General features: G+C 45.2%; 1 protein-coding gene across 2 annotated transcripts in view; it reads left to right on the forward strand.

Moving 5' to 3' along the window:
- The window catches only part of Kif26b (kinesin family member 26B), a 430200-nt gene that overhangs the window by 300482 nt on the left and 109495 nt on the right, over nt 1-20223 (forward strand). For both annotated transcript variants that reach the window (XM_006974208.4, XM_042258702.2), the window contains one exon: nt 13788-13971. In XM_006974208.4, the coding sequence (XP_006974270.3) occupies nt 13788-13971 (184 nt within the window). The remainder of the gene's footprint in view (nt 1-13787; nt 13972-20223) is intronic.

Here is a 20223-nt window from a genome sequence, read left to right on the forward strand (position 1 = left end):
TTTGTTTTTATTAATAAGAACTTTTAAGATTCCTGCTACACCCTGGACAACTTATCCCCAGTGCGTTGTGGGAAATGATGATGGCCACACTCAACCTCAGTGTGGGGCTCAGCTGTGTCAGTTTTCTTAACGCAATGCTTTGGGTTTTGTGTGCACTGATTTTGCATAATTCTTTCTAAGTGCCCCCGAGACTCAAGTAGATTGAAATTGACAGTAAGTCTTCTTTTCCCTGGCCATTCTGGTCTGAGGATACACTGTCAGAGAAGAAAGTTGATCGAGTAAGTGATCTCCTCCAGGACAAGGCTAGGACACGTCGTTGATTTCATGATCTGGTTTTCAGAGTGAAACAGTGGTATGAGTAGAAATCTTCCAGACATCTGATTTAAGCTTTAGGTGGCCATATTTGCCAGTTCAAATGAAAAAGCCCCCTTTTCTGACCACCCTAGCCATCAGAGTAACCCAAACTCAAATTCAAGATGACCAGGAACCCAGATTGGCATGCATCAATGTCCTAGTCCATTGATTGCTGGTAAACGAAGAGCTGACCCAGAGACAAAGGGGTTTGTTGGCTAATTTTATGTCAGCATGACACAGGCTAGAGTCATCTGAGGGGAGGGAACACCCCAATTAAAAAAGATCTCCATAAGATTAGGCTGTAGTCAAGCCTGTTGAGCAGTGATTCTCAACCTGTGGGTCACGACCCCTTTAGCAAACCTCTAGCTCCAAAAAGATTTATATTATAATTCATAACTGTAGCAAAATTACAGTTATGAAGTAGCAATGTAAGTAATTTTATGGTTGGGGATCATAAAAACATGAGGAACTGGATTAAAGGATTGCAGCATTAAGAAGGTTGAGAACCACTGCTGTAGACCATTTTCTTAATTAGTGATTGATGAGGAAGGGCCCAGCCCATTGTGAGTAGGATCATCCCTGTCCTGGTGGTCCTGGGTTCTATAAGAAAGCAGGTTGAGCAAGCCATAGGGAGCAAGCCAGTAAGCAGCACCCCTCCATGGCCTCTGCATCAGCTCCTGCCTCGGGGATCCTGCCCTGCTTGAGTTCCTGTCTTGACTTCCTTGAGTAATGGACTATGATGTGGAAGTATAAGCTTAATAAACCCTTTCCTCCCCAACTTCTTTGGTCACAGTGTTCATCACGGCAATAGAAACCCTAATTAGGACGGGGATTAAAGCCAGGGCCCCTTTTCCAATGCTCTCATTACATCTCATGTATTTAGAAGTGTCTATGGAAGAATCTCCTAAAACACATTTAGGATATAGCCTTCATATTAACATTTTATTGTAACAACAGCAATATGTGTGCAAAAATTGACAAATGTTTGCTGGGTGTTTGTAAGTGCCAGGGACCTGTCTAGAGATTACACACATTTGTCAACATCTGCCGTCTTCGCCTCAGAACAGGCATGTGCTACATGTTCTATTTTTGACAGTCTGTTCCTAGATGCTCCATCAGGACATCCATTTAATTTTCCACGCAATAATATCAGGCCTGGTGATTTATTCTTAGCCAAGCACTCAGTGTCAGAAAATTATAGAAATAATTAACATGGTGGTAAAGTTGAAATACTACTCTAAAATCTATATGGCTACTTAAAGTAGCATAATTAGGGCTGGGAGATGGTCTAGTCAGTAAAGTGCCTGCCATGCAGGCATGGGGAACTGAATTCAACCCCCAGAACCCACATAAAAAGTCAGGCAGGTATGTGGCATGCTCTTGTAACTCCAGAATTTGGGGATGGACAGAGACAGATGGACCCCTGAAGTGCTCTCACTGGCCAGTCTAGTTAGGTGACCCTGTTTCAAGAGACAAGGGTGGAGAGAAGTCTAGGGAATATGCCCAATGTTGACCTGGGGACTTCACAGGCATGTGCATGCATACCTGCACACACACAAGCATATGCATACCACACAATAAAATAGTGTAATTATGACCCAAATTCTGCAGAATGCAAGGGAACTATTCAACTTGGCAATCTAATAACTAAGAATGTCCACAGAAAAATAATTAATTCTGCATTTTGTACATTTCACCTGCCACATATAATATGTCTACTAAGATAAAAGAAACCAGTTAAATATGTAGTTTGATGTAACCTGGGTCACTTTATGGAGCTCACTAGGGGATTTTCAACACATCTTCCTTTTATTTTGATTGATTTCACTATGTCTCACTATTTGTTTCCAAGTGGCTTCCTTTCTTTACAGCTTCATTTGATCATTTGATCATCCTTTTCAAAAATACCAAGTAACTTTTATATGACAAAGAAGTAATATGAAAGAACATGAAAAATTAGTTGGGACCCATTAAATGGGTCCATGAGAAGACTCCACTGCTTTGTCTCAATTGTTAAACTCTTTATTTCTTGTCCTGACCACCCCCATGCCATCTCCCGCATGCACGTGTACAGGCCTGTGCTGGCGCATGACCCCAACAACACAAGATGCAGTGGTGGAGACTAAGAGGAGAGGAGGGAAGAGCCTGTGTCTAGTGCTCACTCTACTTCCCACTGATGGAGACGCGTGCCCAGACCTCACTTTCTCAGGCTACTTCCTCACCTAACTGCCAGCCCCCGTTGAAATGATCCAATAAGCAAGTATGTGTGACAAAAAGCAAATTATAGGTCTTGGTGGCAGCTTTGATACAGACTTGTAGAAAGCATTTCCCCGTAGTCTGTCTGGTTGGGCCGTGATCACTGCAGATTCTTCTTTCCAGCCTGATTTGACTGGTTTCTAGTCATCTAACCTGTGCTACCTGCTCTATGGAGACAGTGCCGGCCCTTTATTAAAACCAGATGGAGCTGCTTCCTCTGCTCCAGAGCACTGAACATGCCCGACACATGCGTGTTGTAGCACTGTGTGTATCTGCCGTAGTTTTTAGCCATCTGTGTGAACTCCATCCCAACTTGCTTTACAGTGGCTGGATTGAGAGAGGCAGGGCCGTCGCTCTCCCTGATGTGAGCAGAGCACACCAGAGAACACTTTAAAGACAGAAAGATTCGTCACAGCCCATGGTTTCAGAAGGCTGAGTCTATGGTCACCTGGCTCTGTGTTTCTGGGACTGGAGTGAGGCGGTACTTCATGGAGGTGGGAGTGTGTGTGTGTGTGTGTGTGTGTGTGTGTGTGTGTGTGTGTGTGTATTCATGCATCTCTCTCTCTCTCATGTGTTTGTGTGTGTATGTATTCATGTCCCCCTCTCGTGTGTGTGTGTGTGTGTGTGTGTGTGTGTGTGTGTGTGTGTGTGTGTATGTGTGTGTATGTGACGGTATCCCCAAGGACAAATCACCACACACCTACTTCCTCCAGCTATACCCCACCTCCAGTGTCTCCAGAGCCTATCAAGATATCAGCAGCTAAGGCCCAAGCCCCTAACACAGGAGCCTTGGCTGCGGGGAGTATTTTATAACCCAGACACAACAAGGGCGATGTAAATTTCCACCTCTAGGCTCCAGTGGGGCTGCTGAAGTACCAACCATCCATAACACCTGCCAGGAATCTAGGGCAGTCCAGCCTTGCAGCGAAGACCAGGCCGGGAACCTGACCCACTTCTCATTCTGTTCCGTACAGTTGCCATGAGGAGCTCCCCACCCCCCCCCATTCAGACTGTTTTCACTTGAAATACTTCAGTTAAGGATTTCTTCAGATTTCAACTGTAGTAAATAATTTTGCAAATAAAAATATCACAGGGAAGAAAATTGCCTCCTTTAGCAAATGAAACTTATATTCAAATTTAATTAAGCAAGAAACCCTCAAACCAAATAGCATGTCACCTAGCATTGACAATTAATTAGTTGTGCTCTGAGAAAAAAAAAACTACAGGTATTGAGCAAAGAGTTGTAGATTAGGCTTTGTTTTCTCTGCCAACGCTGCCCGTTTCTAGTTCTCACACCTTGACAGCAGTCTGCAGCTTCAGGTAACACATTTTATCTAAAGGGTGCAACTCCATGTCAGCTTTAAATTTCACATAATCAAAATACGGAAGAATGGGCATCACACACTGCTACTTTTATAATGAAGACTTTAGGAGTGAGCAACATGACCTCTTTCCAAGGAAGGAATGGCTGCCCTTGGCTTGTAGGTGGGCGGCCTGTGTCTGGTAGATCATGGAACATCTTCCTTTTAACTTTGCATTAGCATACGGATAAGAGATTTAGCCCAGTGGAATGAAAAGAGCATTAAACTCATTAGAACCTTGAAATCAGATTATCTGGAATATGCTTATTCGTTGCAGGAGTTTTAATTTTGGTTGGGCAGTCCTCGTGCTGTGGTGGATACACATACATCTTTTATACACAATTATTTCTCAGCAGAAAAGCCAGGCACTGGAGCAGTTGTAATTCACCTACAACAGTCTTTCTCTGCCTGTAATTTATAAACAATCTAAATGACAGTATTATAGAGACATGGTGTCTTAGTCAGTCTTCTATTGCTGTGAAGAGACACCATGACCATGACAACTCTTATACAGGAAAGCATTTAATTGGTGCTGGCTTACAGTTTCAGAGGTCTAGTCCATTATCATCATGGTGGGGAGCGTGTCGGCACACAGGCAGACAGGGTAGCTGAGAGTTCTGTATCTGGACCTGCAGCAGCAAGAGACATTGGGCCTGGCTTGAGCTTTGAAACCCCCAGGCCCACCCCCCACCCCCCAGTGACACACTTCCTCCAACAAGGCCACACCCACTTCAAGAAAGCCATACCTCCTCATCCCTCCTGATCAGTGCCACTCCCTAATAACCAAGCATTCAAATATGTGAACCTATTGGGGGGGTGGTGGTGGAGCATTCCTATTCAAACCACTACACATGGTTTCATTAATTCCATTTATCATGGCCAGCCAATTTTCTATGACTCCTTTTTAGAGAAGACAGCAGCAATGTTTATTAACTAAAACCATTTCCAGCCAGCGTTGGGTGGGATCTGTAACTTGCGTTTCCAGTTCCTTAGGTCTGGTGTTTATGGTTCTCGTTTGTGTGTTGAGCCAGGTTTACAGAGGTGTGACATTGGAGTAGGTAAGAGGACCCCTCTGGTTTTCTTGGTACCAAGCATGTTTGGGTCTGGGCAGACAGGAACAGAAAGATCTGCAGACGTGCGGGTGGGGGCTTCTGAGCTGAGAGGGTTTATATCCATTTCATTGCTTGTTGCCGTGATATCATATTCTGACAGCAGGCACTGAAGTATTAGTCCCAGTCATGACAACTGCTACTTCTGGGACCAGCAGTTAAATCAGGTAACTGCTAGCTCTTCTTTTTTTTTATAACTCATAATTTTCAATACAATTACCTTCTCTGAGTGACTCATGCCATCAGGTCCAGATAGATGTGTGACCTAAGGACAATGCTTTAGAAAAACCACAAACCTCCCATGATTTCAGCACTGTATAGAACTCCAGGCTCCTTAACCTTGAGACTTCCGTGTGTTGCTGTAACTCCAAAGGTTGGATTGGCTAAAGAACAGTGGGGGACTGGAGAGATGGCCCAGTGGTTAAGAACACTTAGTGCTCTTCCTGCGAGCTGGAGTCCAGTTCCCAGCACCAGCGTTGGATGGGTCACAATTACCTGTAACTCCAGTTCCAGGGGTCCAACACCCTCTTCTCCACTCTGTAGGCACACACACACACACACACACACACACACACACACACACACATACACACTGAAAACTCTAAAGAACTCCAGTGTGGCTCTGTGCTATCCCTTCAGCGGGTGCTAAGCTATCAGGCAGGTCTGGGGGCTGCGGGAGGTGAACACGTGGTGTCGATTGTCCATGAGTCCACAGTGCAGTGAGCGAGACACTGAAACCGGGGACCACACTGCAAAGGAGCCTCTAGTCCAGAGGTGAACCATGATCGCTCTTTTTAAGATGCCTTGCTTTAAAATGTCATTTAAACAAGGCTGTTTAAGGCTGGGGAGGTGGGTGGAGTCGATTTATAAGAGAAGAACAAACGCACGACCATTCTCATCACAGTCTGATATGGAACATTCACTTGCAAAACCCCTTCCAGTTTCAAGGTACAACACACTCTGTGTAAGTTAGGGTGATGTTATTGGAGGGTAATGGTCAGCCATGTTTTGCCTCCTACCAGTAAATGGTTTATCTGAAGTCATGTCATGAATTATCTTCCTGCACTAATGAAATGGTTCATTTGCATAAAAATCAGAACAATTCCAAGACCCATATTATTTTTTTCAGTCTCTAGAGACATAGAATGCCCTTCCTGACAGGCAGTTAGGAAACAGGAAGTCGATGGGGCATATGGGGTGGGTGGGTGCTTTTCTTTCTGATTGTGGAAATTCCAAAAATGACTATGGTATATTTCACAGCAGAGCCAGAATGCTTTGAAATGGGTGTTATTTCAAGATGAGGCATTGCTGGTGTTTCTTACACCTGAATGGGTATCTTAACTGTTCCCAGAGGGTCTGCCTCCAACCACAAGCTCTTGCCACCTCTTCTCACTATTTATAATCTGTTTTATTATCTTCTCTCCGTGTGTCATTGACCCTATGGATTTCCTGGGAACTCTGGTGATCTGTCATGTCATTGCTCATTATCAGAGAGTCTTAATCCTCAGAGCATTGAAATATTTCTATAACGACACATGAGCCCCAATGGCACTAGCCATTTTCACATTAAATTGTAGCTTGGGTTGTCCTTCACACACTGGTGGAGGGGATTTGATGGCTACGGTCCCCACTCCTAGGTCAAGACCCTGTCGGGGCAGCAGGTGTGGCTGTGTGAGGGCCTTGTCATCTTTCAGTTGACCCCCCCACCCTTGCATTGTCTGAATTGTGCTGAGTAGACCTTGAATGACCTCTTAATTTGTATAAACACTTCCTTCACCTTTCTGAGCATCCCATCCTTGAACACCCCTCAGATAAGATGAGATAGTCTCAGGGCGTGCTTAGCAACGTGTCCTGGGCAGAATCATTAAAAGGGTAAACGTCCTTAAAAATAACTGTGAAAGTAGAGTATGTGGGAGGTTATGGGAAGGGGGGAAGGACCTTCTAAAACACACTTGGTTTGAAAAATGTCATAATGGTATTTAGTATCTTGTATGCTATACTGAAAATAAAAATTAATAAATTAAATAACAAAGAAAAGTTTCTAAATTTAAAAATTGACTGTATTGCCTGACTTTTCTGACCAATCTTTAAGGAAAGTTCTACTCTTTATGAAGCTAGTAATTCTTCAGAGACAGTAGTCTATATTGTAGTAATCATTGGGCATCAAGGATGGTAGACTCCAATTTAACTATCTTGAGATACACTGAAGATTTCCATTTAACTGCTCCACACGTCTGAAAGTCCAGCATTGCCATCCAATAAATAGCCTATCATACAAATGTAATAAATGAGAAAAAAAATCCTCCTTAAGTTTCCACTTTGATTGACAACTGAGGCCTAAAATAGGTCTCCCTATTTAAATGAGTTAAATCTGCCTGTGAGTATTGATACCATTTTTCAGCTTTTCACTCTGGAGTGGACCTGGCCATCGAGAATAGGAGACCATCCCATGAAGGTGACATCAGTTCTAAGCTGATTCCTAACCCAGGTAGGAGGTAGGAGAGTAAAGGGTATTGAGGAAGGATGGAGAGCCCAGAGGGAAGAACCATGCCCAGTCAGCACATCCTCCATCCTCTGCTCTCACCGATGGTGCTTAGCATGGCGCCACTTTCTAGATACAGGTTCAGTAAATATTAATTTCATCCTGCTAGGGAGAGGATCTTTTTCCTTGAAATAAACACTGGGAAGTTCATGAAGTTAATGGATAATTAAAGAAGTGTGCTTGGGTGAATACCTTCAGGAAATGTGTCATGCTGTCCTTCATAGGAACAAGACAGGTAAATATGGCCTTTTAGGTTAATTTGCTATTTGAATTTAAAAAACAAAACAAAACAAAAAAACCCAACTCACCTGTTTTCCCTGATACAGGGGGAAAGAACTCAAAAGGCATGGATTTTGCAAAATGCACTTTTCACCAAAATGTCAACCTTTTCAATTCTTTTGTGATCACCTCTCCTTTTATGTCCCTGTACAATGCCATTATACGTGAGTGATTTCTAAACTTTAACCTTCTCCTATCTGGGTGTCATTGAAGCGCTGTATAAAAAGAGCTGAAGCAGCTGGCCTCCACAGAATTGGAATATATAAGACAGATCAGAAGGCTGGTTCTAATGATGTCAGAATTCAAGTGCCATTGTGGAATCTGTGGCTATCAGGAATATCCAATTCATTTCAAAGTTCTGAAATGTTCCTAACATGAGCTAGGTGCACATTTTACAAAGGAAACAACTTAAAAATTAGTCTCAAAACAATTCCTCTAATCACATGGAGTTTTTCTTAGTGGAAGCCAAGGAGGCTTTCCTACGTGGACTGGCAATTCCAGGAGTCTTTGCATTCTGTCTCTGTGCTGCAAGACAGGAAATCACGGCCTCCTCACTGCATGTTTTCCTCTCTGGTATTCCTTTCAAGTGGTTTCTACCCCCCACTTAGACACTTCCAGTGACAAATTCATCAAGTTGATTTGTCAAGAATGGGCTCTCTCACTTTCAGAAAAGTTCCCTTCTAATTATAAAGCCAATAGACTTTTATGTTTCACCTAGTGTTTTGCTCTGGTAGATTTTGTTACATAAATATAATCCCTATTTAAAGGTGATGTGGTTCAATGCCAGGTTCCTCCATCTAGAGTCAGCCTTAGCTCCAAGTACTTATTATACATCTCACTGAAGTACCATTCACTGGTACACTGAACTCTTTATAACACTATTTATTTTCCTAAAAGAGCCTATAAAAGCAGATAGTATTTTTTTTCTGAATCTTACTGTGGAAAAACCAAGTCTTGGTAACAGTCAAAGTGATGGTGATGATAATAAAAATGATAATGATGTGCCAGAAACTATGTGAACACATTGTCAGAATTTAATCAGTTTGCCTACGATTACCTACTTAGTATCTGTATTAGTCACTTTTCTCATTGCCATGACAAAATACCCTGACCAAAGCAATTTATGGAGGATATGGCATGTCTGTCATGGCAGGGGATATGAAAGGTATTGATGTCCGTCATGGTGGGGGAGTCATGGGGTCAGGAGTGTGAGACAGCTGGTCACATCGCATCTGCAGTCAGGAAGCAGATGAATGCAAGCGATCAGCACACTGTCCTTTTATCCAGCTCAGGACCCCAGCCCATGGGCTAATGCCACCCATGGTTAAGATGGGTTTTTCCCACCTCAACTACCTAAGCTAGATAATTCCCCACAGGAATCTTAGAGACTTGTCTCCTAGGTGATTCTAGATCTCTAGTTCTGGTCAAGGTGACAGGAATATTAACCAGCACAGTAGCCGAAGAAGCTTTTTGTTCAAACTCAGGTTAGGTACCAAAGGACCCCTGGAGCTGACTTCATTTCATGTTAAGTGGGGGTAATGTCTTCCTTATAATCTCTTCCTCTAGGATTCAAAAAGTAGCCAGGGAATATATTTAGCATCCTTGCTTGATAGGCACCTCTTCTGTTTGTCATTTATTTGTCTTTGGTGTCTTTTAGAGGTGGGCCTTCTGTTTCTACTGTGCCCACTGCTCTTTCTGCAGGAAACTAAACAAACTTGTTTTTGTTATAACTAATTAATTAATTTTAGAGGACTCTTTCTTTCTCCAGTTTTCTCTTCTCCAGGATAACCTCCCTCCCTTTTTTTTCACTCATTTAGTCATCCAACAAACATTTTGTGCTTCTTGCCCTTGTCCTATTGGGGTTTTTATTCTTTAAGGTGAACAGATACTAAACAGATAACTAAGTAAACCATGTGCTACATTAGAAGGTCAGAGGCTTGCCTGGGAATTATCAAAGTAACAGGAAGTGGGTCTTTGGTTGGGGAGGATTGTGGTGCTTTTGGGGGCCATCTATTTCTACTCACCTCCATAGATGGGAGAATACAAGTTAAAACAAATTCCACCCGAATCCATCTTGAGGAGCTAGTGAGTTTATTAGGGTTACTCATGGGAGCATGGGAAAGGGTCACTTACGGGAGCATGGTGAGGGGTCACTCATGGGATAATAGTGAGGTCACAGGAGTATAGTGAGGCCTCACTCACAGGAGTATAGTGAGGGGTCACTCACAGGAGCATGAGGGTCACTCACATGAACATGGTGAGGGGTCACTCTCAAGAGAATGGTGAAGGGTTACTCACAGGAGCATAGTGAGACATTATTCACAGGAGCACTGGTGAGGTGTCACTACAGGAGCATTGTGAAGAGTCACTCACAGGAGCATAGTGAGACATTACTCCCAGGAGCACTGGCGAGGTGTCACTACAGGATCATGGCTGGCTGGGGGAGCTCTATCACTGTAAAACCCACCCCAGCATGGGTGACCATTTTGAAAGCTGCATCCCTGGGATCCCCCATACGATTTGCAGAGAGCATTATGAAGTCTTCTTTCCCAGCAGCTGTGTGCTGCCTAGATAACCCAGGGACGGGTCTCATGACCTGAGTCTTAGGACTGAGTCCCTGAACTTTGTGAGTCTGTCTCTTTCTAAAAGTGGAAGGTTTCAATCCTGATGCAAGAGCCATGCAGCAGCGAGTGAGCAATCCCTTTTCTGTGGCTGTTGCTAGGCATCACCTCTAACCTAGGGGCTCAAAGTGATAATGATCATTTATTAGCTTTCGTGGTTTCTGGGGGTTGGAAATTGAGACAAGATGTGACAGGCGAGGTTTCTGTCTGCTCCTTGATATCTGAGACCCTGGCAGAAAGTGTGACAGGAATCATCTAAAGGATACTTTACTCATGAATCTGTCCTCTGGAGTCTACACATGTGACCTGGGCTTCCATGTAGCCTTCACAAAAACCACATCACCCTTGGTAACTCAACCTTGAAAGTCATACAACACCTCTTCCATTACATTATGCAGACCAAAGTAACTTCAGATTTCCTCTCAGAATCTAAAAGGAAGAAATCAGACCCCATCTTTCAACAGTTGGTGCCAGGTTGTAAGAACATATTGACAGAACCATCTTTACAAACTACTGACCTCTATGGTGGTCAGGGTAAACGTGTGGATAAAGTGACATTTCAACCAGGATTTAAAGGAGGCACGGGAGTGGGCCACATGCTTGTCTCCCTGGGGCAGGGCTAGGAATGGGAGGTGGGAATGTACTGGGAGTGTTGGAGACTAGTATGGGTGACCTAATTTTAATGTTTATTGCCTAACAATCAAAGGGAACGGTGTGTGGTGGGCGAGATAGGAAACATGAGAATCTGAAGTGGTGAGAGGGTCTTGGGTCTAGTTTAAGTTATAGGGGATAACATTTGCGGTGGAGAGTTGTGTTGTGTGAGACAAGGTCTGGGTGCCCGGGGAGCGGGGCTGTTTTATTCTGAAACAAGGAGGGATGAGTGACTAAGAGCCGCGCAGAAGGTGATGAGCCCTTTAGTCTTAGGGGTGGCAAGTTAGTGATGCTTATTACTCAAGTGGGAGTGCTGAAGAGGCGTTTGGATAAATAAATAGGGAGCTTGGGGCTAAGCTGGACAGAACACTGGAGGAGTCACAGGCTGAAGATGTGATCTCCAAAGCCAACATCAGTGACCGCACAGAAATAGGGACTGAGCCCTGTGACCCCTATGAAAAGGACACTGGAAGGGAATGTGCAGCACGAATCTTAAAAGGTCTTGTTAATAAAAACAAACCCAGGAGCCAGGTATTGGGGGTGATCGTTGAAAGATCAGAGAAGCAGAACAAGCCACATCCAACCTCACCTTGCCAATTCTTCAGCTGATCTTGTTTCCTTAGACTGAAAGCCTCTGAGTCCTCATCTGAATGGATCTCAGCTGAACTGCTGCTCAAAAGCCTAAAAGCTTAAAAAGACTTCTAGTTCCTTGTCCTCACGCCTTATATACCTTTCTGCTTCCTGCCATCACTTCCTGAGATTAAACACCATGCCTGGCTGTTTCCAGTGTAGCTTTGAACTCACAGAGATCCAGATGGATCTCTGCCTCCCAAGTGATAGGATTAAAGGTGTGTGAGTGCCACCATTTTCTGGCCTCTATGTCTATCTAGATGGCTGTTCTGTTCTCTGACCTCAGATAAATTTATTAGGGTGCACGATATATTGGGGGACACAATATCACCACAAGAATGGGGGTGTTCTGGAAGCTTGGGGGGCAGGGAGGAAGGATGCATGCATTCTTAGCTCTGACAGATCCAGGTAGGGGCTGAGAGCATGGAAGCCATCATGCGGTTATGGGTAACTCATGCGGTTATGGGTAACTATCTGAGCAGTTTCAGAGGGTTGGGGACAGATGCCTAACAAATGAGCTTGCATAGAATGCAAGGAGGGGGCTTGGATGAGGGGTTGACAGGTGGCGCTTGCTGGGAATTTGGCTCAAATGAGTGAGGACAACACCACAGCTAGCTGCAGAAGGGTCACGTGGGCTTTAGTTTCTAAAAGAGACAAAGAGCCGAGTTCTTGTGTGCTGTATGGGTGGATCTAGTAGAGAGTAGAGGTGGAGCATGTGGCAGGGACACCTGCGTGTCACCCTCGCGTGGCCTTTAGCTGCAAGGAAGCCTGCTTCTCTAACTCGTGGGTCACATGAGATGGCCATGCATGGCAGAGACACAACCTCTTCTAAGCTGTTCCTTGGCACCAGCCCTGCCCCAGGTGATGGTGGCCAGTGGGTGGCCATAGCCATAGCCAGTCTTTTCTCCATTCTGAAAAGAATTCTTGATATAAGGGAGTAAGCACCACCTTTCAATGCCTCCCATACACACACACACACACACACACACACACACACACACACACACACACACATACACACGAATAATTAAAGGCCAGCCAGGTCTATATAGTAAGACTGCCTTCTGCCCCTGCCCCCATTAAAAACCACACATATACCTATATATTTATAGAGGAAGACATGGTGCAATACTCCAAGAATTAATTTAGAAATGAGTCTAATAGGGTGTGTGCAATGCCTTCGTCTCACACCATGCTTGCCTTGTTTCTTCTTTTCTATAGCAGGATTATCACATCCTAAGCGTCACGGTGCACTTGACTGACGGAAGATGTGGTGTTGTTAATGATGCTGGCAACCGCACCCTTCCAATTGTCCCCATCTGTACCTTCTGTGCCACTTTGTTACCTTGACCCCTCCTTCCTTGTTCTCCCATACATAGCATCGTGTACTTAAAGACTGCCCTACACAAGAGTCCATTAGCCAGCCGAGGAGACAGTAGTCTCGTGCCCTGCACCTCACTGTAGTGGATATTTCTGGCTCTCCATTTCTCACACCAATATGCTTTCGGTCTCTCCAGCGTGCTGGGGGTCAGAATTTGCTTCCACAGTCAGAGCATGCCCCGATTGGTCACTACCAGGTTCTCCGTCAGACTGGCTTGGGCTTTACAAGGTGTAAAAGTTATGTGGTTTTTTACAGTTGGGCTTACACCAGAAAAATTGGGGGCCGGGGTTGATTAATGAAATAGGTGCTGCGTATCCTCCAAAGATGGCCGGTTTCATTCATGCTCAGACTGAGCGTTGGGGAGAGCAAACAGGTCTTTGTAACTTGTGATCTTGGAGCCATGTGATCTTATAGCTCCTTCCTCCTGTCTCGATGATTACACAGCTTATTAATTCAGTTCCCCATGCTGTAGCAAAGGGCTACAGGGCACCAAGAATGGAGACAGAAGGGATCATTAAAGGGGACCTTTAAGAGAAAGGGGAGAAGTAGCCAGCCCAATGCTTCCGACTGCAGCATCATCTCCTTCTTATTGTCCCTGTGCAGAGCTGCCCAGAAGTTAAATCTGTCCTCCAAGAAGAAGAAACACCGACCTTCGACTCCGTCTGCTGCAGAGGCTCCCCTCTTTGCTACCAGCTTCAGTGGGATCCTGCAGACCTCGCCTCCCCCGGCCCCACCCTGTCTTCTGAGGGCTGTCAACAAGGTGAAGGACACTCCTGGCATGGGCAAGGTAGGTGCCAGCGGCTGCCTCTGCCGTCGGTTCTGTGTGTGGGGCTCGGGGCAGGCTGGGAAAGAAGAGAGCGACTGCGAGCTCTCCTTGGCTAAAATGAGGAGGTACCAGGGATGAAAAGAGACACAATGAAGTCGGTTTGGAGGTAGCAGTGTTCGCGCTTTCTGCAAGTTTATTCACGCAGGGTCAATCCCTGATTGAAAGTAATCATAGAAAATTCTAGAAAACAACAAAGAAGCTCAGAATAACTTTTGCTGCTGTACCTTGTTATCATTAGATCTTCCTGGTGTTCTTCTCTTACTGTGCCTGATGTTTTAATGGAAGTTCATGTGGGGAAATGACACAGATCTGTGAGGTCTGTCCATTTCTGCTGTTCACAGAGTGTCTTGGCAACTAGAGAGACCATCAAGTTTTCTTTAGCCACACAAATTGCATCGTACATTAAGTTGGGGATCTGATTTGATTTGGGTCAGGAGGAAAACAGCTTTGCATTGTGGAGCCATTTCAAAAACAGACACGAAAGCCAGGAGCAGAGCCACAGGGGACCAAGACCAAGACACTCCTTAATTTCCCCGTGGCTCTTTTGAGTCTTTCTCCCCTTCAAAGACGTGGTGACTTCTGCTTCTGAACCAGACCACCGGTGTGAGTTCTGGGGAGTGTTTCAGCCTTGAAATTCCAGCCAAGAAATGCAGTTTGGAGTTGTCACAAGGACTTAGAAAGACGCAAGGGAAGTCTGTTACAAGATACTGCCAGGCCACGTGTATGATAACTTTATTTCTGAATGTCAGCTCTTTACTCTTTCTCTCCCAAGATAAACGTCTGGGTGAAGTAGTTTACAACTTAATCTTCAGTGGGAAAATAAGCTGGGACTTTCAAAAAAACATGGAGCTGGAGAGATACAGCGATTTTCTTCATTATTTCCTTTGGAGTACAGATGTACACAGAACGTGGCACCTCACTTTGGCCTTGGGTGTTGTTTCAGAAACTAGCTGGTCATGCTAAGAAAGCTCAGCTGCACTGTGGAGACCGTGATTTTACTAATTCTGGTCCTTTTGACACCAAAATTTGATTGTGCCCCAATTTATGGTCTCTAGATGACCATGGTCCTTGCAGAATGACCCTGCATCCTGTGCCCAACCTCCCTCATTCTCTGCTTCCTGTTTCTCCTCTTTCCAGTGTGTACCCCCAGTACCACCATCCCACTGAGAAGCTCTTACTTCATGATGCTCTTCCCCAAAGCAAAACTGATTTTAAAATGAGATTAGATAGAGCAATGGTCACTATACTAGAATGCATCCAGTTTTGGAATTTTTCATGGTGTTTCTTGGTAGATAAGTGCCAACTGAGAAATTTTCAGGTCCAGAGGTAAAGACAGACTTTAGGCAACAGTCTGTGGGGGCTTCTCCATCCTTATAGCATGTGGAAGCCAGCGGAGAAGGCAGATTGGTCTAGAATGTTTCTTTCAGATTGGACTCCGAGGGCGAAAAACCACTGAGAAAGGGCCATGGTGTCTACACTGGAGGCATGGTGTCTCTGGGATGAGCTACTAAGAGCTGTGGGTCTGAGTGACCACAGGGATTTCCTTCTTTAATTGTGATAAGTGCACACAGTGTAAGGTGACCCACCACAGACATGTTTAAGTGTGCAAGGACATTTAATTGTTAACGTGTTGGGACTGGAATGTCAGAGATAGGCCACGGGGACAAGGTGAAAGCCTGTTGCCACCCCCTTCTTTATCTTGCTTCTAATTAACAGCCTACTCTTCCTTGACTGTGGACATTTACATGGCATCTCTTAGGAAAGGTGCCAGACACTTGGCCGTCCCAGGGAGATCAGACATTCCACCCTGGCCCTATCTAGGATATGTACAGTAGAACCTTCCAGACACGCTGCCTTCATCTCTCACTCTAGCATGACAGAGTCTATGTGGATGTTTCTTCAGGTGGGACTAGGCCTAAGCCTTCAGTCTAAGGCCTCCTGTGCCCTTTGTCCACATCCCTAAAGTACTCCCTGTAATTCCAAGATCCAAGACAGGGCACTAATTCTGGGCCCAAAGCGGTAGAGAGCGTTCTTGTAGCCAGCAGTGACCAAGCACTGTCGAGAAACAGTGTGGATGTTCAAGAGCATGGGGACAATCTGGATTTCACTGGATGTTCCACCTACGTGTAAGGGTGTCCAATGTGCATCATCCCTGGTAGTATAGTTAGCAAATCATATATTTAGCATTTGATATTAAAGATATTATCCATCTCGCCCATTTGCAATTCAGAAATGCAACCGAAGACCTGAGTTTGCCATGGAAATGTCGTGGGCCTCAGCCTGTGAGTCATGAGAGAGACGGTGTGGCTGCTGTCTGATTGGTGGCCACACGGCACCTGAGCCCTCCCTCCTCTTGTGCTGACTCCTGGGGAACAGTGACAGGAAGGAAGTGACAGCTGGAGGGACTATGTCCTCTGAGTGTAGTGCTAGTAATATACCTGATGTTAAAACCACAGAGAGGCTCTCTTCCCAGATAACCCTTTACATTTTAATGTCTCAAAGAAATACAGTTGAGTTTAATATAGAGCGTAAATAATTAATGCTACTTATATGTTTGAAGTAGATGGACTTGGTTGAATTGCCTAAAACCACTTCGTGTTCTAAGCCTTAACCTTCGGCCTTTGGGATGCCATAGTAGGATCTTCAGCTCTCAGAACAGCTCCTGGCACATACAAGTGTTTCCTGTGCACCTACTGTGTGGGTCCGGTGCCTCAGGGATGGGCATAAAGGAGTGGCTGTCCTCATAGCATTTAACACCTTGTGCCTTCTTCCAGGCAATCCAAGAATGGCACTGACTCAAGCCAATAGGGAGGACCCTGCCTCGAGGGGAAGTCAGAATTACTCACTTAACACGACTGAATGTACACAGGACTAACTACCATTAGCCGGCTTTGTAAAGACATTCTTAATGGTCAGATACAAGTGATTAGTGGATCAAAGCAGCTTAGCCTCCATTTATATTTCATTGATTTGGCTTATATGTAAATGATACTTGTAATCTGTTTGAAAATGGTTTCTTGTCTCATAAGTCAGTTAACGCTCTCCGTGAAAATCTGTTTGCACAATTAATTAGCAGGCGTGTTTAAGGTTCATTTGTTAGTATGTCACGGTGTAATGTCAGAGCTCTTCATGTGGGGTTGCAAGGTCCAGAGAAAAGTTGGTTATGCGTGCAACTCTTGGGTTTTCTGGCTCTGCAGACACATTTAAGGACAAGGACAGCAATGGCTACTGTCCTTCTGGGTCGGTGACAGTCCACCTGGAGTTTAGTTGGTTCTTCCCACGTGTCTGGCTGAAGGGAGATGAGGCATGAGGGGAAGAAGAGCTTTCTTTTCCCTCACAACCCCCAAGAGTGTCTCAAAAAAGTAACAGTCTGTGGTTAATGCCTAGCATGTCCCCACCCCCTAACACATTTTTGCAAATATTGGAAACTTCCTGCAGTGAATTCCAGAAGCAAGGGAAGGGTTTGAAAGGATTACAAAGCACACATGAGGGGGAATTGTGGGAAACAGCCAGGTACAGATGGGGCTGGGGAAGCCGGGGCCTTACCCTGCTGGACTCACTCAGCAAGTGGCTGTAGAGATGTCCCGTCTTCTGGGTTCCACAGTAGGGCCACTGATGGAGACAGGACATGGGAAAGGAAGGTAATGGCCATCTCAGCATAGGCCTTATGACAGCCTCAGCCTCCATGCATGTGTCCACTCTGGATACTGTGTCCTCCTGTGCCCACCTAGCCTAGTTTGGTAGGAGATGGGCTGAATGGGGTTCACTAAGGGTGAACGCCCATTGCTACTCATGGCCACTCAGCTGTCACCCTGTGGGGCCTGTCTCACTGAGAGTCTTCCTCTCTGAGCAGTGCTACTCAAACCCTGCAATTTGGTGGAGGTGTGGAACTATGACATTCCTAGGGCAGCAAAGGCTGGAGCCCATATTCTGTTCTCCACCATCCAAACCCAATGACTCTTTACTCTGACCTCTGATAATACCCCCCCACCCCCACCCCACACACACACACAAGACTTATGCCACCAGGTCCTGTGTTGTCTCTGTTTAGTTTCAACTCTAAGCTTGTCTTTGTTTTGTGTATAAACTAACAGCATAGAGAGGAAAGAACCGCCATTGAGTGTGTTTGTTAGAACTCTGGTCCCATGTGCATTTATTGACATCTTCAGGGCAGAGGTCCTTCAATTACTAAATCTTTGTGACATTCTATGGAAGAGACAATTCCTGTCCAGTGGATGTTCTGATTGCAAAATGAGAAGATAGCTATAAGATAGATTTAAATTAAAGGAAGACTTTCTCAAAGGTACTAATGTAGCTATGATTCATTTATTTAACAAGGAAAAATGGCAAGCACAGCTCCGGGAAGTGATTTCAGGTCGTATCAAGGAGAAAAATCTCCTGCCTTCCAGCCTGAGAAGGTCCAGGTCATTTAAACACATGCAAATTGTCCCATTCCTCATTACCGTGTCCGCCCTTCCCCCATCCTAAAGCTTTTATCGGGGAGAAGGGCAAAGATTTGAGCCCGTCTTTAAAATTCATTTCAAGTATATATGAAATGAAAAATTCAGATAGGATGGAAAATTCTGGCTCCCAGCAGTCACTCAGCGTCACTACTCCATCTTAAGTACAAATGACAGGAAAAGTGTATCGCTCCTATTTTTGGTGTACTGTGAGGAACAAGAAGAGGTAGCTTGGCTGCATCAATAATGCACATTCATCACTATGGCTCTCCTGATAGCTTTGTAAATTAACTTGTTAGCTCTTCCGGGAAATAAACCCAAGTGACCTTCCACTCCCTAGCTGCGATTATGCTCTTCCATGTGAAGTTGATTTTGGTTGCTTCAGCTGGATACACAGAGTTATGATTGGCTGGGTGGGTTTTTTTTCCCCTCATTCTCTCTGCCTCTATTTGTTTGACCCTTTCTCCAGCCCACCTCCGGAGGAAGGAGATGTGGAAAAGTTGTTCTGACCCTTTAACCTTTGCAGGATTTTTTTCTGATGTGGATGTGGGCTCCCATCCATCCACCTAGGATGCGCCGACCTCTGGGCTGCACAGGTGCCGTGTCCCTGACCCTTGGTAGAAGCCCAGAGCCCAGGAACTCTCTTTCGGGGAACACATAAGACCCAATCCCTAGGATCTTTTCTCTAGAGTGGCCATGCTACTCTTACGTCCCAGCCCCAGTGTTTCTCATTCTTGCGAAGGGGAGGAGACCTCTTAGGGGGATGCTCTCCCTTAAAGGCCACTAGAGAGAAAAGGCAGAACGTCATGTGTGAAGTAAGTGTGGGGTGGTGTGTATTCTTCCTCAGTAACGTGCTGCCTTTAATTCTGCTGGGGGTTGTATGGTGTCATTTTCTGTATCTCTTTCTCGGGTGGGCTAGAAGGGGTAGGCAGCACCTTCCCATTGAATTCTGATAGACAGACGTATCTCCATATGAAGACCTTACTTTCTGGTCTCAGAAGCTCAGGGCTGCTGAGGAGTGTCTCAGGACGCTGTCGTCATCTCTCCCAGCCTTCCTTCTGTAGCTGTCCTGATGCATGAAGGGGAAGAGAATCCTACAGCCAGTTTCTTCATGGAGATTCATTCTACTTTCTGTACAGCTGTTCAGGCAAGGAAAACTGGGTCTTCTGAAAAGTTCCAGGCATATGAAGACCTCCAGGCATTCATCCTTCCCAAGAGATGAGTGTGGGCGAGCCAGAATTCGGATTCTGTGTTTCCAGTGAAAGCTTTTTTACAGCTTCCTTCAGGAAAGTTGTAAGCTTCTTGGGAGACAAACTGCATTGAAATGCTCTACGTAATTCCCTTTAGTGCTGTGAAGTCTTGGGTGGATGCTGAGCACTATGTGGGGTCCACCCTAAAGGGGAGCTGAGGGGATGCTGCAGAAATGCTGAGAACTTGGCAATGAAAATGCTGTGTGCCTGGCCACGCCCACTTCTCTAGGCATGCGTTGTCCTGGAGGAGTTGGGTCAGGAGGGTGACAGTGCCCAAGGCTGGCACCCCATCAAATAACACACACTGTTCACATTCATAAAAGCCGCTTCTCTGGCCCTGTAAATTTATATAGTGTATAAGGAAACTAAGACACAGAAAAGGGTAGCGATCTGAGTACTCATCTGTGGGGAGAAGACTCTGGGTTGACGCTTCAGAATGAAAACTGTAAATCAGAGTTTGAATTCCAAGGAAGACTATGTTCATCTGCTTCCCCCATGCTGTT

Source organism: Peromyscus maniculatus, chromosome 11 (assembly GCF_049852395.1).
Source record: "Peromyscus maniculatus bairdii isolate BWxNUB_F1_BW_parent chromosome 11, HU_Pman_BW_mat_3.1, whole genome shotgun sequence".
NCBI classification, from domain to species: Eukaryota; Metazoa; Chordata; class Mammalia; order Rodentia; family Cricetidae; genus Peromyscus; species Peromyscus maniculatus.